This window comes from Opisthocomus hoazin, chromosome 2 (genome assembly GCF_030867145.1).
Source record: "Opisthocomus hoazin isolate bOpiHoa1 chromosome 2, bOpiHoa1.hap1, whole genome shotgun sequence".
Taxonomy (NCBI): Eukaryota; Metazoa; Chordata; class Aves; order Opisthocomiformes; family Opisthocomidae; genus Opisthocomus; species Opisthocomus hoazin.
In genome coordinates, this window is record NC_134415.1 from 11,998,308 (window position 1) to 12,026,173 (window position 27,866).

General features: G+C 39.2%; 1 protein-coding gene across 5 annotated transcripts in view; it reads right to left on the reverse strand.

Annotated features, from left to right (window-relative positions):
• The window catches only part of AKT3 (AKT serine/threonine kinase 3), a 167,090-nt gene that overhangs the window by 66,261 nt on the left and 72,963 nt on the right, over positions 1-27,866 (reverse strand). For 4 of the 5 annotated variants that reach the window (XM_075412630.1, XM_075412629.1, XM_075412631.1 and 1 more), the window contains one exon: positions 11,684-11,809. In XM_075412630.1, coding sequence (XP_075268745.1) covers positions 11,684-11,809 — 126 coding nt within the window. Of the gene's footprint in view, positions 1-11,683; positions 11,810-27,782; positions 27,859-27,866 lie in introns of all 5 variants that reach the window. The other variant, XM_075412632.1, reaches the window with a different exon arrangement.

The following is a 27,866-nucleotide window of genomic DNA, read 5'->3' on the forward strand; positions in this document are numbered from 1 at the left end:
ACTGAGGCACAGGAAGTTCCGTCTGAACATGAGGAAGAACTTCTTCCCTCTGAGGGTGACGGAGCACTGGAACAGGCTGCCCAGGCAGGTGGTGGAGTCTCCTTCTCTGGAGATATTCAAGACCCGCCTGGACAAGGTCCTCTGCGGCCTGCTGTAGGTGACCCTGCTTCGGCAGGAGGGTTGGACTAGATGATCCCCAGAGGTCCCTTCCAACCCCTAACTTTCTGTGAAAATTCTGTGAAAATTACAACCCAGCACACTGCACTAAACATTGCATCTGCAAAACCTACGAGAACTCTTTATTCATGCAAATGTATTTAAACATTTTTGTGGAGTTACGGTTACCCTGTCAGAAGTCTCATTCGTTTTCCTGCAGCTACCACGAAACAGACACAAACATCACATCTCCTGTTCTGGAACACTGTCCCTTGTTCAAAGTTGACCCAGATCAAATGCATGATCCAAAATGATTTATCAGGTTCACAAATCAATCAATAATGCATATGGCAGCTGAATTCCTGTTCACTTATGATCCGCTGTAACTTCCACAGTTTAACATGTATGCATTTTAAATATTCTCCTAGGCACTGCATCAGACCCAGCAAATTTCTAAACACCCAACATACATAGGTAGCCTCTACCCTGCTTTTGCTTCCTCTCTTTCACCTTTGTTGCCAGTGTTAATTGTACAAGATGCACACTCGTAGCAAACCTTCTGAAATGCAGCTGTATACTGAAAATACATTTATGTAATTCTCTTCAGTATTACCAGCTCATAACGAGCTTAAAGCCTTAGTTCAAGACATCGATTTGTATACCTGAACGCCTAAACAACTTGGGACAAAATTATCTAAGGAATGGCCTCTGTCTCCATGATATAAAGCCTCAGCAATTATCAGCAGACTTGCTTGTACCGGACCACCCTTAATAAAAGCATGAAAGAACTGATATTAGGGGGGTCTGTGTGAGGACACCTTCATTTAAGAACTTTCATGCATGCTGCAATTTTTTTATTTGAAAAAGCAAAGAAGAGTGGAAGTGGATATGTCTGTCAACAGGGTTTTTCCTGCAGCTTAGCAGAACACCTCAGGAGCTTGACAGACATGTATAAAAAACAAAAGAGGAATCAAGTAATACTGCACTATGCAGGTGTGTACTCCTTCATGTACAAACCATACATGTATAAATTAATATGTAAGTCAGGCTGCTCACTGGTCAAGGAGATGACATTACATTTAACAAACCTGCATACACTGCGGAGACTCAAAAGAGAAATAGTAATCCAACTTTGCTGCTTTTACAAACTCAGCTAGGTCTTGGATGGGATGAGGGCCATCCTCAACATTTAGAGGAAAGACCTACAGCAGAATGGACATAGCAAGAGGAAATTTCACACAAAAGCTGGAAGAGGAACAAGGAGGACAGAAGCAAATGACGGGAACGTGGGGAGCATGATGAAGTAGAGCTGCTTAGGATTCTTAACCAGGCTTGTAGCTGGGTGCGAATATTATTCATGAGATCAAAGAAACCCCCATCTTCAGGGATATGGTTGACATCCAAGTTATGATCACGATGATGGTGAGGCTAGGGTTAACAGGCTATTTGTTTTCTTAACTTCCTCAGCTGTAGCTCTAAGGAATGTGTCGGGCTACCTTCGCAACACAAGAGACTAGAGGCATTGTCTGCTCTAACATGATCTCACCCTACTCCTGACAAAACCATCCTCTCATCTTTAATCCTATCACACTTCAACCATGTAGGCTGAAATTTTCTTTGCTGGGTGTCTGCCTAAAGCTGCACACTGCTGGAAAATACTACTTTTTGGAAACGAGACTTAAACTTGGCAAACCAAGACCTTTGATATCCTTTCAATATTCCTGTGAAAATGTAAGGCATCTGGCCACGCTACATGTGGGAGGGATAAGAGTGCAGTGGGAGGAGGGTAAAAAATTACAGTAACAATTACTAAAGCATACAATCATTGACAATATATGCATTGAGTATAATCCAGAGGCTACAGCTATCTCCTGCCTCTACACCTACTAAATGGAAAGCTCTTTCTCCCATATTCATAACGTCTCATCCTATTCCTCAGATAATATGATAAAGAAACTGCCTCACTGAGGCAAAATCCAATACAGGAAGACAGCGCACAGCAAGTTATTTACAGAAGAGATGTCAGGAACAAAGGACTACGGAATAAAGGGAAAAGAGCGGAAATGGGACAGGAAAAAGACTGGGAAAGAAAAACTTGGGGGACAGCTAGAGCATACCTAAACTAGAGTAGCTAGTTTCAGAGAAGGAAGGTAAAAGCAGCTGCCAGGGACAGAAAAGTGAGGTGATTGTGTTAGGACAACCTGAAGGCAAAAAGAGTCCAACCTGCAAAAAAAAGTCTGTACCCATTAAATAGCACATCCTCTCCAGTGCCTGTAACGGAGCTGAAGATTTTGAATTTCACTATTCATTTTCTGATCGCAAATACATACAAAAATGCATACATTAAAATACAAAAATGCATACATTAAAATACAAAAATGCATACATTAAAATGGCATTAATTTAAGTTTGCCAACTCAAGCACACAAAAATTGGAACTAACGGAATTAAGCCTGCCTATGTCCAAATGCTATCTAGAATATGGTTTATACCTAGAATCACAGAACGGTTGGGGTTGGAACGGGCCTTTAAAGGTCATCTGGCCCAACGTCCCTTGCAATGAACAGGGACAATACCTACATATATAATATTCTATTAATAGATATAATTTACTATATTATATATAGTATAATAAATATATTAGTATGTACATTCTGTAAATCTGTATCTAATATACAGACGCATTACTGGTACTATCTATATCAATTTTTTTTTAGACAGTCCTCAAAGTGATGATGCACATTATCAACAAGAACAAAACATATGGATGCACATACTCAGCTCTGTAACTACCAAAGAGTATTTATTCTCTGAGTTTTCATTACAGATGATTAACTAAATCAATTAAAGGTGATTAAAAAATACCTTAGCAATTGAAAACGGCACTGAAAACATAAAAAACAAAAATGCCATTTCACTATCACTGAAGGCTGCTATTGAAAAACAAAATCTAGCAAAACTTAATGAGCTTTTTAAATATTCTGTTAAACATGGCTAAAGATTTCATTTCCTTGTGGAAGGTGAAAATTGAGTATGTTCACGTTCTTCCCTTCTGAAGCAAACAGAGTTTCAGCAAGCAGTGGAGGACCAATGTATTTCTAAAAGTGGTGTGCTACTCATTCTTCTCAAGCAGACAAAAGTAACTGAAGTCTGCTGATATTTAGTACACCCACATGCTTCATGTGCTGCCGTACACAAATGTATGGGATAAACAACTTCTCTGACATGATTGCAACATGAATAAAAACCTGTTTGTGAATGTCTTTCACCTACAGCTAGGGAGAAAAAAAAAATCTATTAAGATGGATAAGTACTCTAATACACAGTTACTGCTAATTACCAAAATATTTTCCTACTAATTACTGGAAAAACGGTAGTAGTTTTAGACAGAGAGAATAGTTTGGAAACTACAAAAGCACAGAAGAACGAGTGAAACTGGCTACTGAGAGCTGGCTCCCAACACTCGAGTGATAGTTGGGTCACTACCAAGAGTAGAGAACACTCTACCATAATGTCTTCAAGTTTGCTACTATACATAAACATATGTAATTAAAGGGCTGAATCTCAACTCAAAACAGTTGGAAGTCTAAATTATAATTCAAAAAGATGAGTAAGCCAGTAAACAGACAGACTCAACTTTGTGTTCTTGTATGCTAGCCATCTACCACTTGGAATTACACATTTTAATCCTAAAGCTTTCTCTCTTGCTGGGATTAAACACCAGTCATGAGAATCTTCCCCTTTAATATTAGAGGGGATGAAAAACCTTGGGGGAGAACACTTGTTCGAAGCAGCAAAACATAAAATCAGTAACAGAAACTGACAACTGTTCCAACAAGTCTGTAGCACTCATTTGGCCATTTTGGGACTACACAGAAAATGAAAAAAATTAAATAAAACTGATTTAAAAAGTGCAATTAATGTATCTCAAGTATTGAACTTCCCGTTTTAACACAAAAGTCAAGTACCTACCAGAGGTTAACTTTCGTCTCCATATCCACACACAACCTGACAATTCTAAAATGTTAGACTACCTTTTTCAAATAACTGCTACTATCTAAATTAAGTAGTTCTGCTAGTTAAACTCTCCTGAGCAACTCTAACTACAAACTGTATTTCAAAACGTTCTGTTTACTTTACACCATTCTGAACCACAGATGACAAAGTTTGCTTGAAGCTGTAATTACTCTGCAAAGCTGGGAAGCCAATTAGAGGGCCTGAAACCTGCCAGTTCCAAAAAAAAAAAAAAAGCACAGATCATCTGTTCAGATTTTATTAAAAAGTTTAAAGTTTGAATTCTGTAACTTTAACCATATAATCACCACAGTTCTTTTCCTAAATACATTCATTCAGCATAAAAAACAGAAGGAACACTAACACCATTTTATTATTTCATGTACAGAAGCTTTCAACTTCAGCAGAATTTGTTGATATGGCTAGACAAGAATACTAAACATACAAGCAGCCATAAAAAATTCCATGGAATAATGAACAGAAGGCTGCATATTTGAGAAATTATTCCTAATACAGACTGAGTTTTAGTACAAAAGATAACTTCCTGTGGTTATCATACGATATAAAAGAAATAGTATCAAACCACTACTTGCATTGTTTAGAATATATGCACTTTTAAATACATACAGAGCGCTATCTATATACAGATATCCATATCTATCTATGGATCTATTTGCATTACAATTTAACCTTGATTTCTTATCCTCATCTTGGTCTTTCCTTCACAAGATAAACACTTTTTCCCAACATTTGCCTGTTCAGTTACTACTCCCATTTTTTCTTTCTCATGTCAAAATTTGACGAACACACTACATACAAATACTTTTTTCCATTACTGCTACTCTGCACTGCAAATCCCCACTTTTCTCTGATGACCTTTTTTGTCAGACATGTAACAGAACCAATACACTATTTTCATAATATTAAGACAGACACACGTGCTTTTATTCATATACATATGAAAACCCATGGCTTTTACATATATGTACAAATACATGTGTATACACACACCCCCCACACACCCTTAGCTTGGTCCTCTCTCGATTCTCTCACTGGTTTACCTACTCCCTACGAGCAACCTACTGTTCTTAGACTTTCCAAAAGGCTTTGTCCTTTCTCACTACATTTTATCTATGGGGAGTATGACCCCAAAAATAAGTTTGCTCACATACAGATTTATGTGAACAATTTAGTATCCCTTCCTTGGTCCCAACAAATGCAGTTTTCCTCTAAAAATGTCATCCCCAAAACTGTTGAACAGATCATTTTTCTCCATTGTCCCTTTGACCATATCACTCTTCTCTTTGCATTCCTCGTTTCTTACCCAGCTCTATCACATCAAATACATATAGCTTTTCAACATGGTCTGTCCCCACAGCCTACCCTCATCCTTGGTATCACTCTTTATTCAGTATCAAAATACTACCCATAATTCTACTGCTCCAATTTCAGCACCATTTCTCAAAAGCATTTCTAAACTCTCTCGATTTGCCAGACTGGTTCTCTGTTAAATTCACCTTAAAACTGTCGTTCACCATGTCTTAAAAAACATGAGGAAGGGAAGGAGGGAGAGAGAAAAGAAGGGAGAAGAGAGTAAAAAATCTAACCTTGACAATGGATTAGTTGTTGATGTGCTGAGACCACTGCCTGTACTACAGGCTAATACTGTCTCATTGTTTTCTCATGCTCCCCCCATCTGTTTGCATCCATCTGCTGTCTCTTATTTTATATTTGGAATTTTAGTATTTTGGAGCAGGGACTGACTTTTTGTTCTGTATGGGTAGAAATCCCACTTCTGTGGGGCTTGGCTCATGACAAGTGCTTGTATGTGCTTTGATGATACAACAACATATATGACAGCATAAGAAACACAAAAAAGTTAATTACATTCCTTGAAGCTGAAAAAGATCATCCTTGATGCACTTCATCATGCTGGAAAATCTTTTATTTCCAATACTCCAAAAAGAGCTGAAGTAGCACCCATGTCTTGCTGTCATTACAACTAGTTTGCCACTTGCCCCTTCACGCAAAGAGGGAGAATGAAAATAGATTTCTGGATGTTGTTGGGTTTTGCCTGGGGTTAGTTTGCTTTCACAGAGAACAGTAAAATGATACAACCTCCTCTGTCTTTCATACAAGTGCCCCGATTTTATTTATGCAACCGGGTGTATGACACCAGCATAAAAACTCTCAGACCTGGCTTTAAACTTTGAGCTGCCACACTCATACGAGGACCTATTTAGAGATAATTGGAAACTACAGTATGCTATACTGGTGTCTGAGAAAGCACTGCCCATTACATTAGAAGGGAGACCAAGGAACTAATTTTCCTTCATGATCCAAGCCAACAACTGAATCCAAACTTCTAAGTCAAATGACAGAATACCAACTATACCACCCAGAAACCATTCAAAAAGTAATATGAAAGCGTCCCGAAGAAAATTACTGGTCCAGTTTTCCAAAAAGCTAAACATTTCCTCATCCAGCAGAGACAGTAATACTGGTTACACACATTAGATTTGAGCTCGAATTTCCATACATGCATTTGCATATGCAGTACATTACACATACATTGCCTTTTTCTCCCCACAACTATTTTCAGTGTTGAATGAACTTTATTTATTCAATTGCACCATTATTATTTTTGAATGAAATCTATACTGCAATTATAAGTATCTACACTTCCATGCTTATCTCTGGGTTCATGTCATCCACTGTTGTGACAATTAGAAAACCTGGGACTTTAAACTTAAATTTTATTGAAAAGTTAATTATGGAGTTGCACACAAGGTCATGTCTAATGCCAAAGGATTCTGATGCATAATTTAATCTCACTTAAAACGTACTTATATATTTTCCTACCCATTTCTTTACACAGTATCTTCAGAATTCTTTATAGCCCTAACACTTTTCCCCTGAAACCTTTGCTTTTTCATGTTTTGAAGATTTTTAAATCTCCAGAATAATAAAACCTTGTCTCTGGCCCACTGAAACATAAAGACTAGGAAAAAGTAGCACAGCTTCTCCATTTAGAATAGCCAAGGTTTATCCATAATCATTTCTGCAAAGAAAAAAAATAAAATAAAGGACAGGTAGTAAAAGGTTACCTTCTCACAATAACTAATATTTGCTTTTTCTTTTCAAAGAGAAGAAAAAGGATAGCTGTACCACAGAGTGCTTAGAAAGCACTATCTTTCAAGATAGGAAAGAAATTCCAGGTGACATCATTTTTGGCCAAAGCTCAAAGGCTACTGTGAAGGGATACAGCTCTTCCCAATTATTCCTTACGTAAAGATCAAAATGAAGGCAAAGGGCCAATTCTTCAAGATACCTCATCCCAAATGTGCTATGTGATTACCTACATACTTACTGCATATGTGAGAAGTATTTTTTTTTTCAGTAAAGCCAAAAATGGTCATTAAGTAGAACTGAAGGAGAATTCTTACACACTCTGTTTTCCCTGACAATGATGAAGATCAAAGACCAAAGTGGTTTACACAAAGCAGTGTTGATTCTACTTAGACAACACCGGACCAGTTAATAACAGCATTGTGAGGCCATGCTGGTTTGGGGAGGGGGGGGACACTGAGGGTACACAACCTGTCACTCCAAGTACTAGTTTTGTTCCAAAGAAACATAATGGAGTTTTAAAAGCGAGGACATTTTTTTCAAGCCTCTGCCCATACACAGAAGCTATACCATTTGAATCCAAATTATTTTTAAACTGGTTCTGACTGCATAAAAGCCCAAGTAAAAGCAATTTACATTAACATATTTTATTTTGCAGTTGAAGTGGGCTAGGAATGCACACCCACTCAGTTACTGTGACTCAATCAAGAGTATCTCTTTAAGCTACAATAGCTTGATTACTTGCAATTGCTTGTCTCTACCTGAAAAGAGCTGAACTGACTTTGAACCATCCAATTCAAGTATGCTCACACTTAGGAATTTACCTCTGAAAACGAGTATCAACCAGTTTTAAGTTTCCACAATGAATTTCCCACCAATGTAACTACATCACCTTCATTTATCTTTAAGTGTATGGTTAGACAGCATGGCACAACTTTTTGTGAATCTAAGTGTCAAGGCAAGAGCATTAAGGAACTAAAAGCGTATTTCAAACACACAGCTCTCCCAACTCCCATGTTAAAAAAAGAAAGCTCAGTTGGGTGTAAAATAGGCTGGCTCCACAGGAGAGAAACCAGAGTGGTTCCTACACGCTATGCAGTGTCACCAGATCTGGCTGATTTGTTCACCCCTGCAATCCTGTGGCAGCTTCACAGATGCAGCGCGGGGTGCTCATCGCCAGCCTTCACATGCACCCAAAGGCAGGAGAGCAGTGGCCATGGGGAGGCAAAGTGAAGCCCCGGTCCAGGACACTGAGGGGCCAGTCCTGTATCCTTCCCTGGGGCTCAGCTCCATCCAGCCACGCTCTGTCCTACTCTTCAGTCAACTCTGTTTCACCGTCAGGGACACACTTGCACTCCAAGGAAGAGAAATCCCTCACCCCCATTTCATTTCACACCCACCCGGTTTCCCCACATACTCGGGGAGACAGCAATGAGCCTCAGGCTCTCCCTCTCTATGCAGAGCACCTACCTGTTCACACACCCACTTCCCAACGCCCTCCTCCCACACTTCCTCCCAGATCACCCCAAGGAGACGGGATGGCCTCTGAACACTCCACCCTATGACAAAACACCACCCGATGAGAAAGGCTTAATTAAGAAAGACGTATTCAGCACCGTAAGCGCTGTTAGCAGTATGTAAAATAACTTCATTCTCACTGGCCTTCCTGCCATTCCCCAAGGAGTACACGGACGACACATGACCAGGGAGACAGTAACACTCAGGTGCAGGACTTCAAAGTTATTCAAGAAGAGTTATTCAAAGTTTCAAAGAAGAAATCAGGAAGCCGCTGGGCTTCCCCTTCCCACTAAGGAAAATGATACTATGCCTGGAAAAGAGCCTTTTGCAAAAATAAAGTTGATTTCACAGGAGTGGAAAGCAGCGGACGCTGGTGGGAAAATATCCATGTGGTGGAAGTAACTAGTGTGATAGAGCTGGGCACAAAAGTTTGAAACTACAGAACAACTATCATACAGAGCAGAGCGGCGCAAACTTTCCAGGGTTCCACTCCAACAGTACTATGAAAATAATACCACAGCCTTGGCCTTTTCTGCTTAAATAACAAGCTGTAAGCAAGAGCCAAAGATGTCTATCATTTGGAGAGCAAAAAGTAGACTGAGACCACACTCTCACTTTACAGATAGCTACAAAGATTATAGGAAGATAGGACTGTAAAGACATATCTTTAAGTCCCTGCCAACCTAATCAAGATGGTATTAACAGTGATCTCACACTCCATCTGCCTGGCTAGTAATTTATGAAAAATGTACTTCACTATTACAGGAAAAATATGTTGCACTGCTTGTGGCCACAAACCTGCTGCAGCAGCTCAGGAACTCTTGGATCGGAGGCCGTGAGACCAGTTCTTGACATTTACCAGGCACTGCCCGTGAGATCCGGTTCATTCATACAGTGATTTTGTTCGCTTGTTTGCTTGCCCTACCAATGAGCTCATCTTCAGACAGATAAAATAGCTGACAAAAAACTGTCAGTCCCTTGCAACTGAGAGTGTAATACCATACTGCTTTGCTTTTCGTCCTGTGAATTCTACATAGGTACTACACTTAATTATAGGAGATTCTTTTTACGATTGAAAAATCTCCCCCAATCTTGCACTGATCAGCAATCATTTCTGACAAATTACTCATTTTCCTGTCAGAAAACAGAAAAACTCACCTTGCCTATCGAAACTCTATTTCTTCTAATATTGCTAAGAATCAGACCTATGGGGTTTATGAGATGCCAAAAGGATTTTTTTGGTTTGTTTGGTTTTTTTTTAGGGGGGGTGAGGTAGGTAGTGGTAGTCATGGTGTCGTTTTGGAAAACTATATGGAATTTTCAAATTTCCATCACGGCAAAGTTCAGGGGCAGCATTCTAATATCAGAATGACATAAGATGATGTCTGGGTATAAAACAAAAAAAAAACTCCACTAGTATCAACACACTGGATTTAATTCCTAATTATGCATTTCTTTGTTTAGCAGAACTCCTGTTTGGATCATCCTTCTAGTTGCTGCAGGAAAGGAAGACTAGATACGCAGCGAAGATGATGGTAAAGCAGGACAAAAAACCCTAATGTAGTTCTACAGATGTTCTCTCTGCTGCGCACTGGGGCAAAAGTATCTAGCAATACTAGATAACTAGATAACTAATCTAAGGAATAGAAGCCTATGATCTAGTCAATTCCTACTCATATGAACAACTTCAAGACATCACTTTCTTTTATGTTGAATAGCAACGAGGCAAAATGAAATGCTAATGTTATTAGAAGGCTTACAAGCTCATTATCATTGGTGAGACTTCAGTCACAACCAGAATATGAAAAGTTTTTCTCCTCTAGTGGGACAAGACATGGGCTTGGAGAACAAGATTATCTTCTTACCAAATAAAATTCCCAAATTACTTTGTACACAAAGGCTGAGTCAATCTCAAGAACAATTTTATCGAGAAAATAGGTAAATTCAGTCTAAGTAGCCTTTGTTCAATCTTCAGCAATGCAGATGAAGGGAATCCTTTTCCTATGTACACATGCTCTTGTGGCTCCAATACTCCTCTATAGAACTAAACACCATCATTTACTGTCATGCAGTACACTAATACAATTTTGAAAGAAATTGAGTAAATTTTCTAGTGTTCCTCTGAAAGTTTCTAGCCATGATATCCACAGCTCATACTCAGGGAGATTTCTTGCCCCCTTAGTTTTGCTCCTCAAATACTTCTCATTTCTGCTCAGAAACACTCTTCTACCAATCTCACACTGCCAGATCAAAAAACCTACAGATTTGTTTTTTAGAAACATTCTTGGAAAATAAGAAATAAAAAATGTCTTCACTTTATCCAACAGATACACACTTCGTAGCTTTGCTAATATATGCAAATTGTCTGATTGCTTGAAATTACTGATTAACCAGGCTGGAGAGCTGATTACCTGATTATCCAAGAGAAAAATAATTTAGCACGATTTTGTGTCATTTGACAGTCTAGATAATTTTCTAATTAATTTGAGTTTTCAAGTGAATTCAGAGATACTACTGAAAAAGAGACAAGAGGTTAGTGATCTGAATAAAGGTAAGCTTTCCAGGAATTTTATTCTTACAATAATCATTTGTCAAATGTTGTTTAGTTACAGACACTTCAGACACACACACACAAATGAGAACTTAAACTTTCAAAAATATTCAAAAACCAACCCATGGTAAAATCTTCAATACCCTCGTACAAAAGATATCTTGTAGAGCTGGACATAAGATTAGTGGTGCACTAGTCTGACGCATGGCATCGAACTTCCAGTATCACCAAGAAATTCCACACTACACGTGAAGCAATACGTAGCAGATACTTTGTCAATATGCTGAGAGAATAATAAATACTGGAAATACGTACTTGCCACTGAAAAGTTGTTGAGTGGATATGGCAGATCCACATCCTGGGGCTTCTCCTTATAGCCTATGAAAGAGCCATCTGTCTTTAGCAGGAAATATCTTGGCCGCCAGTTTTTTATATATTCTCCTAAAGGAGAGGAAAAAAAATGTTCATTAGTACTGTAGAAAAAACCATTTGCTATTAAAAAACATAACATATTATCAGTGTCTAACATTAATTATACCAAAATTTTTCAGACATTTTCAATTTACAGAGGAAACCTTAACACCCTCCAAAAGAAGAGAAAATGGAATTGCAGTGGTAAGCCTGGACTACACAGAGAAGCCTCTGGAATAAGAGGCTAAAAGCTCTGCATAGTAATATTCTATAATTCTAAATTTTATCACACTATACTCTTCAAAATCCTACAACTTTACACCTATAAACCGTTCGAAATTTGCTGCAGGCAAAAATAAACACTACAGCTTGACTTTTAATAACAAAAGGAAATCTAAATTACTATGAGGTAGGACACATACCCTGCTGAGCCAAAGCAAAAAAAAATTAATTTCCTCAAAACATATATGAAGCAAATACTAGAAGACTGGCCATAATGGGAAGACCTACACAAATTATACTTAATAAATGTATCTCAAATCAAAAGGAATGAAAAAGTAGAAGCCAACTACCTTTTAAGAGGTAAGTCCACCAATAAATCCACCACCTCCACTTTCCCCCTAACCCAGTCTGAGCAGAAGATTCTGCTAGCCATGAGGTATTCAGGACCAGAAACATACAGAACAGGTCAGCAAAGACACAATAGCTTAATTAATGATGCTTATTTGCTATTTAAGGGTGAAAAATCTCTGTAACATCATTACACTTTACAATGCCACACAAACATTTCAGCAACCATTTCATTTTGAAAGTGCAATTACTCTGTTAAGTACAGGTGAGTTTAGATCTGCCCAACTTTCCCCGTCTTTGATTTCTACCGACTCTGCAAAGCAAATAACGCATGTACGAGTACTTGCTAAGACTTTAAATAAGTCGCTTTTTCATCATTATACAAGTGAACATGTCAAGAAAAAATGCGTATGTAACAATGCGGGATTTCCAGTCGTGCCTCAGACTTCCACCCTTTGCAGAATGCTCAGAACTGACCAGCCCAGGGGCTGCACCAGCCCCTTCAGTGCCACTGACCACCTCAGCGCACTGCTAGCTGTAGCTACGCAGCTTTCAGACAATTCGCAGGTCAGAAAGAAGTTTATATCTATCTCATACGGAGACTGCTCCATGAAACGCTGATCTAAAAATTCATTAATCACATCTTCACCTTTCCATTTGAACAAACAACCAATTGTCACTGAAGTTCAGCGTGTATGTATGTATGTATGAGTACGGGGTTTGCGTGGCCAGGTTTTGGTAGCAGGGGGGCTACAGGGGGGGCTTCTGTGAGAAGCTGCCAGAAGCTTCCCCTGTGTCCCACAGAGCCAACGCCAGCCGGCTCCAAGATGGACCTGCTGCTGGCCAAGGCCAAGCCCATCAGCTATTGTGGTGGCGCCTCCAGGATAACACAGTTAAAAAGGGGGGAAAAAATCCTACACAGCAATTTGCAGCAGGAGAAAGGAGTGAGACGATGTGAGACGAACAATTGTGCAGACACCCAGGTCAGTGAAGGAGGGGCAGGAGGTGCTCCAGGCACCGGTGCAGAGATTTTTCCCCTGCAGCCCGTGGAGCAGGCCCTGGTGAGGCAGGCTGTGCCCTGCAGCCCAGGGAGGTCCACGGTGGAGCAGATCCCCACCTGCAGCCCAGGGAGGACCCCACGCTGGAGCAGGGGGATGCCCAAAGGAGGCTGTGAACCCATGGGGAGCCCAAGCTGGAGCAGTTTGTGAAGAACTGCAGCCCGTGGGAAGGAGCTGGAGCAGTTCATGGAGGGTTGTCTCCTGTGGGAGGGACCCCACGCTGGAGCAGGGGCAGAGTGTGAGGAGGGAGGAGCGGCAGAGACAACGTGTGATGAACTGACCGCAGCCCCCATTTTCCGTCCCCCTGCGCCGTTCAAGGGGAGGAGGGAGAGAAAATCGTGAGTGAAGTTGAGCCTGGGAAGAAAGGAGGGGTGGGGGGAAGGTGTTTTTAAGATTTGGTTTCTTATTTTCCTACTCCAATTTGATTGGTGATAAATTAACCTAATTTCCCCAAGTCGAGCCTGTTTTGCCCATCACGGTAACTGATGAGTGATCTCCCTGCCCTCACCTCGACCCACGAGCCTTCCATGGTATTTTTTTCACTCCCCTGCCCAGCTGAGGAGGGGAAGCGACAGAGCAGCTTTGGTGGTCACCGGCCCTCCAGCCAGGCTGAACCACCACAGTATGGTTAATATGGCCTTGCTGAACTTGACCACAGCTTGTAAGAACTTTGACGATGCCCATAGCTTAAAAATCTAACTGCAGCCATTAATGTTCCCATTTTTCAGCGTGTATTTAAGCAGAGAAGCAGGGTAAGATGTAGGAGATGGAGAAGAGGAAAGAGTGAGAAAAATTAAGACCAGGCTACCAGTGCTGACTTATGTTTTCTGTCCCTCAGCAGCAAAACTCTTCCTATTTAGTCCTGCTTCTAGAGAGCAGGGTACCTGTTTGATTTTGTTATCTAGGTATTTTCACATAAGTAGAAAGAAAACTGAAAAAGTCAAAGCATTACTTAATTTGACCACAAACTTAACAGAGCAGATAGAATGCTAGTTACATTTGTATCGACTGAGCTTTCTATCTCCGATCTCTGGTGCTAGTTCAGCTGGGAACAACCCTACTGCAGCTGTCAGTCTGAACTGACTTCTCGATGGGAAATCCCTGCTAACATAAAAGCAAACAATAAAAAAGCAAACCAAAACAAAACACAAAACAAAAAGCAAACAATAAAAAACCAAACCAAACCACTAGGTATGAGATATCTGTAAGTTGGAGAAGAAATACACGTGTAATACAGGAAAACAAATGTGTTACTTTGATACCAACAAATAGTGAAAAACTGTATCATCATTACATGAAAAGGTAAAGACATTTCTTGAATTGTTTGCCGGCTACTTGGAAATGAAATAATCATAGGCTTAAGTAAAGGTATGACTCACATTTTAAGAACGCTTAAAATACGCCCTATGACAAATTTGCTGAAATCCGCACGGACCCAAAAGTATAAGCCAAAACAAAGCCTTATGTATCAGATCATCCCACATAAGTTTAAAAAATATTAACGTCCTAGTTGCTTTCTTAAACAGACCATAAAGAAAATCTTCTGTACAATTCCAATAAATTATCTCTTATTTAGTTGTAACAGCAAGTTACTGTTAAGAGTGAAAGTGCCTGTTATTAGGTTTAAAATGGATCAAGAAGTTAGTCTCATCTAGAAGGTGCGTTAACTGGAAGGCAGGCAGCTAAACCACTGCAGAAGAGCTCAAGGACAGCACGGAGAGAATACCAGCATGCCTGAAACAGGTCAGCCATCCAGAGGTTCAGGTTTCAAAGAGAGCCCTCCTTTCCGTAAGGAATAAACTGGACAGGGAGATAAGCAGGCTCTGCTCCCAGCACCAGAGCTGACAGGGTAAGTACACTCATTAGTCACTTCACGAAAGAACAGAAGCCTTCACTTACTTACATTCAGGCTCTCCAGAACTAAACCTGTAGAAAAGGAGACAATTCTAACAGGTGCCCTTGGAGACCCAGCGCACGATTCATAGAATCATAGAATGGTTTGGGTTGAAAGGGACCTTATAGATCATGTAGCTCCAACTCCCCTGCCATGGGCAGGGACACCTTCCACTAGACCAGGTTGCTCAGAGCTCCATCCAACCTGGCCTTGGACACTGTCAGGGAGGGGGCATTCACAACTTCTCTGGGCAACCTTTTCCACTGCCTCACCATCCCCATAGTAAAGAATTTCTTCCTTATATCTAATCTAAACCTACCCTCTTTCAGTTTAAAGCCATTACCCCTTGTCCTATCACTACATGCCCTTGTTAAAAGTCCCTCAACAGCTTTCTTGCAGGCCTCCTTCAGGTACTGGAAGGCTGCTGTATGCTGTCTCCGCAGCCTTCTCTTCTCCAGGCTGAACAGTCCCATCTCTCTCAGCTTTTCCTCACAGGAGAGCTGTTCCAGCCCTCTGATCATTTTCGTGGCCCTCCTCTGGATCCGCTCCAACAGGTCCATGTCAGGAGGGGGGAGGGGTGGTGTGGGGAAAAACATGCAGCAAATCTGTATTGAAGATTGCCTTGGAAGTACCAACGTGAAGCCTAGTACAGATGTGAACAAAGCCTGGCATCAGCAGATCCCTGATCTCCTCTTAGGACAACACTTTAGATTGTAATTGGCTTCTACGAGGTATTCAGCGTCTCTTGATCAGAAAACCAAAGCGATTTTTGATCACCTACAAGTTATGCAGCTGATGTTCTGCCTGGAGAAAAACCATTAGAAGAGTATGCCTAGCACTTCCAAGCTCCTCTGACTTTGGACAAAAGCTAATCACAAGAAGATATAAATATTGAATGACGTTAAGTACCAGTTCATCCATGAGCACAGCTGTACCTCTGTCTTCACCCTGCAAACTATAGCCAGACAAAGGACATGTAATTTAAAAGCAATTGCAAAACACTACAGTTTCATAAGGATCCTTATATTTCTTTCATAGACACATTTCTTTGAAGAATGTTTCTCCTAAATGGTTTCCCCACATGAATCACGGTCAGACTACTTTTTCAAGACGTCTGTGCAACACACACACAAAAACCCTAGTTTTGTCTTGAAATGATCAATATTCCAATACCTCTTCAAGGCTCATACACGAATATTTATCACCTGCCCTTTACTTATTTTGTAATTTAATTAACAAATGGGTGAACACTTTTGAAGACCAAAGTAAACAGTGGTATCAGTGAACAGTTCACTTCGCTGCTCAAGTGGTTTAATGGCTCTCAAGATGCACTCTAGGTGCTCTCTTGTAACCGCATTCCTTGTACGTAATCTGCTTAAAGGTAGAAAAACATTTTAGCACTCACTTCTTAACAGACATGTTCTTACTGAACTGCTTCAAAAGAGAAATCCTCCATACAAAAATACTGAAACATAGCAGAATATTTGAAAAGAAAAAAAACTTCCACGTGCCTAACTTCCCAGCCCCGCATTAACAAAAAAAAAAAAAATGTATCTCTTACAGTATTAGCAATATTAAATTACTTTAAAGATATTTGGAGTGTATGTTTATCAAATACCTCAACACAAGCAAACAACAGAAAATTTATATCTGAAAATCATTAGTTCAAATGAAAAAAAATTCCATCATCAAGGAGAAGTGCAGGCAGGCTAACCAAGCCACGAGATCTCCTGACAATTTAATGAAATGGAGCTGTGGTACTTAAAAAAGCAGTGGATCTGCCATAGAGAATTAATCAGTTTGTATCCTGCTTCCTGCTGAGTTAATGTAAGCTAAATTATTATTTTGCTTAAATTTACACCCTTCTAAGTTGAAAAACATGTTCTTTTAGGATCTGTTTATTAGACATTAAGAAAAGGTCTCTAATTTCAACCACCGCAGCGAAAAAAGCCAAGTAATTCCTACATCTTTTTAATTCTAGTCAAAGTTTTTAAAGCTACTTGAGAAAAGGGCTTATATATATACATCCAAGATACATACAGACAATACACACATACACACACACAAAATACAAATTTAGAATCAGTTTTAGGTTGTTGGGTTCTGCTTTTTTAATAACTACTGAGAGAATACACCCAAAAGACAAAACAAGACAGCAGTGAAGCACATGAAAATGCAATCTGATCTTCATGCAAAAAGCACCCTCACAACACGCAACTCTTCAATTAATGTTGTATTTAATAACACGCTGGCTAACAACAGTCACAAAGAACGCTTAATGAAGGTTTGTTCAGAACATGACCCTCGCGGCCAGCTCTGTATTCGCCTCTCTACTGCAACCTTAATGATTTTTCTTTTTTGCCTTTGACAGCTCGGAACAAGACTCCTGCCTTCAGGCCATTTCACAAAATATGTTTATTCTAGTGACGCAGTGTTTGTAGTTTTGATACTGCTGAGGAGCTTCACAAAGAAGAGCTTTCTAAGAAACCATCCGAGTAGTCAGCAAATCTGTGTTAGGCAAATGTATCACTCCAAGTTCGCGATTCTTTTACTTCACCTCAGAACTCCAACTCTCTCTTCAAACACACACTTCGCATCAGAGCCAATGGTTGCTATTCTTAGTCTCACCGCTTGTGATCTTCAAGCATATGGAAATTTAGCAGTTCTTGAAAAATTATTCAGTAATTTAAAATTAATCTTATTATTTTAAAATATCTTAAATGATGTTATTTTTTTAAAATCACTTTTGCAAAACATCTGAGTTTTTCTAAATGTAAATGGTTTTAGAGGTGTGAAGGAAATGCCTTTAATACACAGTGCTGATAAACAACAGAAACCTGAGTTCAAAAACTTGCTTCCTTAAAAGAAGCAACAGCTGCCACACAGACATACGTGAGATTTCAGAGGAGGGGGAAAAAAAAAAGAAAAAACACCCCAAACCCCCTCCAAGCAAACAACACCAAAAATCTGCTTCTTCTCTATGTCATCAATTTCCTAAAATGGATTTAATAGAAATAATACACAAATACAGTTCTTGCTTTTTTTTTTCTCTTTCTTTCTTTTTTAAGGCACTTTCCTGTTAAATCAAACTCCAGTTCCCCCACACTAACATTTAATAAACAGAGAGGGCAAAAACTGAATATATCTCAGAGCATTAAACAAAAATATATAAAAGTAAATAAAACATCTTAACCATCTGTAATTTTTCTTTAAAATAAACAACTGTAATTAATGTCAGGTCAAGTAAAATACCACAAGTACAGCCAGTGGTTTTGAGGTTGAATTTACTTACCTTGGCCCTCTGAGGGCAGTGTTACCTAACACACGATTAGAAGCCTCAGCAGGCTCTCTGCCTAAGTCAGTAGACACTACTAACCGTAAAGCACTTCTGTTAAATATTTACTTACTTCCGATTTCCTGATAACAAATTTACAATACTGTTCAAAACTACTGTAAAAAATAAGTATTTCAAAAAAACTAAAAAGTATACCTGTCCTCAAGATTCGATATGTCCTTCAATCTAATGTAAATGTGTAATTATCCATCATGCAAAAGACTTTACAAAATCCTATTGCATATCAAAAAATTAAATAAACCCGTGATTCTTCCTAACGTGCCTTAGCATTTTAAAAGCTATTTTTACTCTATGCTCCCTCCCAAGTATTTGCCGGCAGTTCAAAGAAAAGTAGAATTTGGAACTAACGCTTTTTGATTGTCTTCTACACTGTGAGACAGCAATTATTTATTTATACTAACTGTTTTCCCACAGTTCCCAGTAATGCTAAATGACATTTTGAGCACACCTGTACTTACATCAGACAAGTGAATTTTTCCAGTCACAACTGGGAAATAGGAAGCGTTTCATGCCATGTGTGGGCACCGGCTTACAGCACAGCTAAGCTTCCATTAAGTTTCCTGCAAATTGGGGAATTAAGACAAGCAAGTTCAAGTGCCCTTCACTGTCCATGACATTGCAACACCGGCCAAGTGCCGTCCAAGTACTCACAGCTGTGTGGCCAGAAACCAGTGAAAACCACACAGATGTGAAGATATTGCCGAAGGCAGCAAGCAGCCTCGGGAACAAGCTCTAGAAGCTCCCCAGCTGAGTGAGGAGAGAGGAAAGCAGGGACAACCCTCTCCTCCACGCCAGCCAAGATGCACTGAAGAACAGACAAATGGTAGGATCCCTTTTCCGGAAGCAGCAGTAGGCAGCGATCAAAGACAAGGGCTCCTACTAGTAAAACAGAGTCACTCCAAGCGGAGGAGCCACCAGGCAGGGCGAAGCCACAGAGCGGCTCTCCGTGGTCTCAGCACGCACCTCTGCAGCTGAAGCTACAGAGAGGACCAAGCTTCTCAGTGAGCTTCTCAGTGAGAAGCTTTTCCCTGCTCTTGCTGCGGGGTTTTCTTCTCCCCCCAGCTCTGAACACAACCTACCAACGTGTTCCAGCCAGAGGCTCACCAGGGTTCCAACCACCACCCGCCCCCATTTTTTCATGATGACTGCTGGAGTGAGTCAGTGTCCCATCTTGTATAAATGCAACAGTACTTCAGCTCCTGCTGTTTATTCAACCCTTTCCTGTTGCATTAATAATCTTTTCTCTAAAATATCTAAAAACCTAGAGGAAAATATTCAATAACAGAGACACATACTGCTATTCAAACATCAATGTGGTTTTAACTGGGCATCTACAATATCCACATAAAATTACTGATATGTTTTGGCATCTCATGGAAAATAAATGTTCACAGCACACACTCAATTTTCATATGCACAAAATTCTGTCCTTTTAAAAAATCGTACCAGAAATACTGAGTTAGCTGACATCCTGACAAAATGAGAATTGACCTTTACCGTGTCCATTTCGAGCCAACAGGAAGAAAAACTTGCCAGTTTCAACATTACTCTCACTTCCCCTTCATTCTTGAAGGGTAAGAATTAGAACAATAAATAAATTAAATAGAAGGTGATATTAACACATGCTGTCTGGAATAACAGAGTCCTGTATTGTGTCAGCATCCTTGAACAACAAAGTAGATCAATATTTTCTAAATATGCCTGCTGTTCAGAAATGGAAAACCAAGGTCTATATCCCAGAAACATTTAGGGACATTGCTCACATTTTCAAAATTTCTCTCTTGCATAAGGCTTTATAAGATGAAAGCCTAAAATGCTACACTATTCAACTGCTTCTCAAAGCATTTTTGTAGTTTTTAATAGTATTGAGATGTATTTGTGGTAAATGCAAAAAAAAAAAATTTAGAATGTCGCCTCACATTTTTTTTTATAGCTAAAAGCCTCCACTAAAAGTTCTCCATACTTTTAAATATTTATAATTTTTTATATAGACTATCAGCATCAAGTGGTACTTTGTATAACAGAAAAAATATGACTTTCCTTTCTTTTGCTTTTATCGAGTGCTAGTAGACCAAAGGATCTTGTTCAGGTTTTGAAAATATTTTAAGAGTAGGATGAGCATACAAATATTCATCTATAAATTACACTGAATAAGACAGTCAGCTACAGCAGCAACGATTAAACTCATGTTCAAACGTACATATTAAATCAGATGATCATATTTTAAACGCTTCTTACAAGTAACTAACGTGAATTAAAACATTTTATTAACACACTCTACGTACAACTTTTTGTAAAACAGCCAACTCTAGTTTACACAAGAAATCTCAAACTTTCCATTGTTTGCAAAAGAGTATGATAAGTTGACAATAGCATTACCATTCGGCTCAGTTTCTCTGACAGATTAATGTGTTGCCAAAAATTATATGAGTTTCTCCTGTTAAAACTGGTATACTTGCTATCGTGTTTTCACAAAGCAAACTGTCTCACTTTTAAAACTGGCACATTGCAATAATTTTAAAACAGCTCCTCTGAACTTTCTCCTTGTCACTAGGTGTGCTCCTAGCCCTAGACTTGCCAGGTGCCAAAAAGCGAGCACCAACATTGTTGACCTACATTTCTTCCTCAAGCACATCCCTGAAGTCAACCTTTTTGGTTTATCATTTAGCCCACACCGTTTGCAAGCAATTAACCCGAGATCTGCAGAAGCATTCCTCAGCCTATGCGAGTTGAAAGAACGGCTCCATTACTGCTGGACGCGTCAGGAGAACTCTCTGGCTGCACAAAATGCTTCACGATAAGCAGCAATGCAGCACTACCTGGAGTAACGTGGACGTCACACTACCAACGACAGAACACAGTAAACGGCACAATTCTGCGGAGGAGAACCAACAACCCACCCAACAGGCAAAAAGCAATTCTCCATTTGCAGTGCTGTTGACCTCTGTCTAGGCTCAGATGCAAAAATCGATACTTGGGTAGGAGGCAGCCACACCAGAATTTTCAGTTAAAATTAAGTTGCCATAATCCAAAACTGACTTCTTCCATTCAGCCTTGGTGATGAAACACAGGGACATCCAATGCTCCCATCAGTAGTTACAGTTATCAACGACCTACAGATCTGACGCTTATTAGAACCAAGACGGAAGACACAAGACAGGGCAGGGGGTTCCTTCACTTCTGGTGTGGGGTTGGTGGGAAGGGTGGACAGGTTCTTTCAGATACTATTGAAGTCATTCTGTGACTGCCCAAAGAATAAAAAATAAGAAAGGATTTTAGTGGAAAAAAGAAAATCGTATTCCTATAAAGCAACCAAAATTTATTTTATGTACAATTGTCAAACAGGAAAATATAAGTTATGCCTGACCAGCTCCTTGCCCTTGGAGAAAGAACTGAAACTAAGATCAAGTGAAAGAGAAAATTAATTGCTAATCTCCTTCTAACCTCTAGCATTTACTTGTCTACCATACAGAACTAGACAATCGCCACTTGGCACTTTCTGCGTATGAAAAGCTCAGGATGCAATAGTAGGAATATGCAACGTAGCAGTCTTGAGGTAGACAGACAAAGCTATGTAGGAACTTGTATAGCACCTGTCCACCAAATGTCTGAGACTGAAATAACTGCATTACTCTCTCTACTTTCACAAGTACCAAATCTATCAAGTTGGTTTTTTTTTAAAACCCACCACATGGAGAAATCAAAAAGTTTTCTTTCCTACAAGAAAAGGCTCTTTTTAGGAATAAACAACGGCGGGAGGGAAGATATTAAACTCCTGAACTAATTAACAGAAGTAAAGGAGGCGGTGGGGGACAATGATAATTAATATGTACCCTCCTCCTAACGAAATCTCCACATACATTCATTCTGTATATGCACACACAACAGCAGCATCATAAACCGTCTCAAGTTCTTGCCATTATTCAGTTCGACATCTGCACATGTTTATGCGTCTCTCCAAACAACCTCTTGAACACCCTGCTGGAGCTGTCATTTTTTTCTTCTCCCTATCTGGCAGATGGCAAGTCAACAATCGGCATCAACAGCAGCCGAATATCTCCCCCCTCCATCCGACCCCCCTAAACAGACACAATAATAACTTCTTTGTGCTTCCCCACAATGCAGCTGCTTAAACCATTTCGCTACAAGGCTGCTTTGCCTTAATAAAAAAAAAAAAAAAAAAAAAAAATCCCTTCTGTCAAGTCTAAAAAGCAGCATAATGTTAAGCAAGCTAAAGCCACAGCACAGCTGCAAACGGGCAGACACATTGACAGCTCCTCCCTTAACAAAGCCCTGTGAATTGAAGGGGGTTCATCTGAGGCTCACACAGTAATTAGTATAAAAAAGTCCGACAGCCTCTATTATGCTAGGAAAAAAAAACTGGACAGAACTGGGCTGCTGTTTTGCGTCAAGAGTTCTGCTGCAGAGTAGATAAATCATGTTGGGTTTTTTTCCTCTCTTTTTAAAGACAGTAATAAGGAGGATGAGAGAAGCTAATTTGAAAACTTGGACACAGTAATTGTACCATATGGTGAGCATTTATCCCTTCTGAAATACACGCTAACAGTCACTTACATGCACAGTGCTTTGTTTTACAGTTGTTATTCTCTCTACCATATTCATAAAATGGATCTGAATATCCGATACTCCAGAGAAGTTGTGTGTAATTAGCAGCAAAACTGCCTGAGCTTAATATATTGGCCTACCATAGCAATCTAGTTAATTGCAGAGAATCCCATGCCCCCCAATTTAAATACTGTCCACTTCAAGGATTTGTTTTATTTCTCTCAATTCAGCTAAACATCACACACAGTACTAAGTTCAGAGAAGTAATCTATTGACACTAATACTCCTTGATACTGTTGGCTCTAAAACGCTTGAGGAGGAGGTATTTTCCTGTTCAGCCATGCAGTATAGAGGAATTAATTCAAGAACCATTTAACAGTAACCACAACGTATTTCAGTTCCATCGTACTTGGGAAAGGAATTGCTCCGTAAACTTGAAGGTGAAACTGAACTTCAGCATGGGGCACGGGAGGGAGACAAAGACTTCAAATCCACGCCCCCACCTCCATTTTCTTCCTGGATTGTATTTTCCAGTATTTTTGTTAGCAATCCAAATGCTTCATTGATAAGGACCTTCAAAATCTGGAAAATCTAGCATCCAACCCTCTGGGTCTGCTTGCTGTTTACCATATAATTCCAGCTGTTCACCCTGTTCATGCCACCAAATCATCCTGGAATCACAGAAGATAAGGAACCAGTTGAGAGGAGCTGTGAAAACACAGGCTTCTTTATTTAAAGGAAACACTGTAGTTATATGACAAAATTAATAAATCTTAGAAGTCCTGCTGACAGAAAATAAGATGTAGTGAACTTCCAAGCAAGGGATATAAAACACTCAAGCAAAATAAAAGACGAAAATTTGGTGAAAAATTAACCAGACCTAAAATGAAGTCTGCAACGGAGGATAATGGCATTTGCAAAGAACCAGAACGGTTTCTTTCTATGAGTCCTTACCCTCAGAAGACAACAACAGAAATCAGCTTCAGGTAACAGCCAAATACTTTCACTGTCTCTGGATCAAAAGGAAGTATTGGAGCAGAGTGCTAGGTACAAATGAGTCCCAGAACTAGGCAGAATACATCCACAATTACTAAGAAATTGTAACTGAGGTGAAAACTACTGGGAAAAAATGGCTACCCTTCAATGATAATGGTTAAACTGAAGGATTACAAATGGAGAACTACACCACACACCCCCAAGAAGAAGAATCAAAAAAGGTTAAAAAAAAAACACCTTGAAAATTCCAAGTCAATTGCCTACCCAATAATGGAAGAAAACTGTTTATGCTTCTGTTTTTAATCAAACACTTATATAATGCAAACTGACGTGAGATAAACAAGGCAGCACTGCCTCCGAGTAGAAAAATCAGGCCCATCATACATATGGGATTTCTTCAAGAATGTCAAGAAAACAAAATGGATAAAGACTAAACTGACACAATTTCTTTCGACTTTTAAAAAGCTTCTAGTAAGTTTAAGGAAACAGTAGTTGTGTGGAAAAAAAAGCTGCGTGGTGGAACAGAACAGAAATAGGAGACGGGGCAAAAGCAAGAGAGCAAAATAGGATTATATAGTCAAATTTCAATCCGTGATGCTCTACAGTTCTCTGTCAGGAACATTTTTAGTTAACATATACAACAATGATGTGGGATCACCACTGCATATACTGCAAGACAGCGAAACTATTCAAGTTTCTTAAGAATGTGAAGAATTTCAGAGTGGCAAAGCTACGCCAGTGAGCTGAGAAACACCAGATGAAATACAGTCAAGAATTACTTGAATTAATAAACAGTTACAGGAATAACCTGAAATACTCATACACTGTGCTTAGTTTTAAATTAGCCACTAAGGAGTAATTAATGTAACCTTTGCTTAAGCATGCAGTACTGAGAAGAAAGAAAGAAAGAAAAGAAAGAAAAGAAAGAAAAGAAAGAAAAGAAAGAAAGAAAAGAAAGAAAAGAAAGAAAAGAAAGAAAGAAAGAAAGAAAGAAAGAAAGAAAGAAAGAAAGAAAGAAAGAAAGAAAGAAAGAAAGAAAGAAAGAAAGAAAGAAAGAAAGAAAGAAAGAAAGAAAGAAAGAAAGAAAGAAAGAAAGAAAGAAAGAAAGAAAGAAAGAAAGAAAGAAAGAAAGAAAGAAAGAAAGAAAGAAAGAGAAAGAAAGAAAGATACTATCATTTGTAAAGTTACACAATTTTAGGAACACTGAAAATGTTATTCCATGATAAACAAATAAATTTCAACTTTGATAACTGTATTTTTTAAAAAATGTCAGGAGAACAGAAGGGCTTCAGAGACAAAACACGGGGGGTGGGGAGGGGGAGGGACACAGAGTTAAAGAGAAGCAGAGTGAGGAGAGGATTAGGCTTTGGTTTCAAGGGAAGGACTATGACAAAAGGATTTAATGACACAAATGGCCAACAGCAGAGTATCAGTCATCTCACACAAACATGTTTTCAGAAGAGTTCAGGAACAGATTTTCGAATGTTCAGCATCTACTGTTCTTGCTGGATTCTGTACCACCACCAGGTAACTAGCGGTTTGCACCATGGCAACGCCTCCCACCAATCCAGCACCCAACACCAGCTAGCACCTTCAGAAATAGCCAGCTTCTCCTTGAACGCCGTGAGGCATCTCCAAACTGGTGTGAGCACTTTTTCTTAAAAAAAAAAAACTCACATTCAGGAAATTGGAGTAAACATTCAACATAGGCAGATTCTTCCTCTAACTGCTATGCATTTCTGTCCGAGCACAAACCTGGTACTAGCCAGGGAATATTGATGATGAATTACAGTCCGTCCTTGGCCACTGCGGTTCACCTAAGATACGGTCTGCTGCCAGCACAGTGCATTTGGGAAGGTGGGGAATGCTTGCAAAGGAGGTGTGAGGGCATCCCATGTCCCGCTCCACTGCACCAGCATGGGCATCCACGCAGCTGAGGCAGGACTCCAAAACGATCTAACCAAAAACACACCCCAGGAAAACAGGTTCTGACCAGATCCAAATCTCAGCTCACTGTACAGCCAGTATCAGCACAGAGAAGAGACAGGGAATAACTGGCTGGGGGCAAGAAAGACGCCAGGGAGAAGGGGCATCAGCACAAACGTATGCAAGATTAACTACTGATTTATCAGACTGCTGGTCTACCATGTGATTGCAGTTCTTGTTTTCCAGTTAAGCTAGAAAATCAAGTTAAGTCATTCAAATTTCTAAGATCAACTGCATCTCTATGCAATGATGCCACAATAGTTCTGATGCAATATTAAACCAAGAATTTCCGTAATACAATTTCACATTGTATACAAGCAAAGTATAACATGTACACAGAAATCACAGATAAAAAATATGTAAACTATAAGGAATATGTACAAATTTTTATACTCTGCCAAATAACTGAAAATCACTTAAAATTTGCAATTTGAAAAAAGCTAGAAATACAATCATTTGACATGATTTTGTGAAATAGTTATTAAAATTTAGTGATATTAACAAAATCTTAGCAACACTGAGATCCCAATACAAATTGATATTTTCAGTTAGCTGTGCAGTACTTCCCATACTAGAAACAGTGCCAAGAAGAGAAGAACAATTTGGTCAGTATTTTCTCAAATTTGCTGATTACAATTAAAGTAATAGAAGCTAATTACAGAGAGAAACAACTCAAGTTTTTAACCTCAGGATTCTACATATTTCTAAAACATTTCATTGCCTTAAAATGAATAAAACTGCTCATAACATCCACATAATAATTATAATACAGTTCAATTTTAATATACATATTTTTAGTACTTTATCTTGAATGATTTTATTATATCACAACTGCAAGTATTTAGGCAAGTGAGGTGTTAAAAGTTTTTCCACTCCTCTGAATGAAAAGAGAGCTTGACTGATAAGCAGAAATGAAAAATTCTGGACCCTGTAATTTGACTAGCACAAAATTTTTCCTCATTTTCAGTCACTTCAGAAACTTTTCAAATAGAGCTATAGATTATGAACCCCAACATTCCAGTGACAAGATGGAACCGAAAGATGACTGACCTGGATAAGACACATAAATTTATCTCGCCAATCTCAGGAAGAGTTTTGTTACTGTTTTGCCACTAACAGACACACATTTTGTGGTTTCTCCGCTATGAGCATACGTTTTTTTCCTAATCTGAATTACTGCAAAGTTTTTAATGACTTAGCCTCCAAAATAGTTTTGATGCAAAAGGCAGTCTAATAACTTATAGGATGACCTTAAACAGATCTCAGCAAAATCCACAATTGTTTTATTCCATGCAGAAGTCAAATTTCACAGAAGAGAAAACACTGATAATCTCCCCCTGCATCTGGCCTTTCTGAGATTCTGATTATACATACAATAATTAACTGGCACCAAATATTTAACATTTGTGACACCAAAATAATAGGGACCAATAAAGAACTCTAATTTTCAAAAAATATATTTGCATTACTACTGAATTAACCAAAACAAATTTGATACCTTTTAGTGGACGTTTTTTGTTCTAGAAAGTAAACAGCACAATTTTCTAATTAATAAAAACAAAATGGAAACTGACTTACAACACTGACTTCAAAATCCTTGTGAAAGTCTGTACTGGTGATGTCACAAATGCTGTCACATCTGAGCCGGTATTGTCTGTAGAA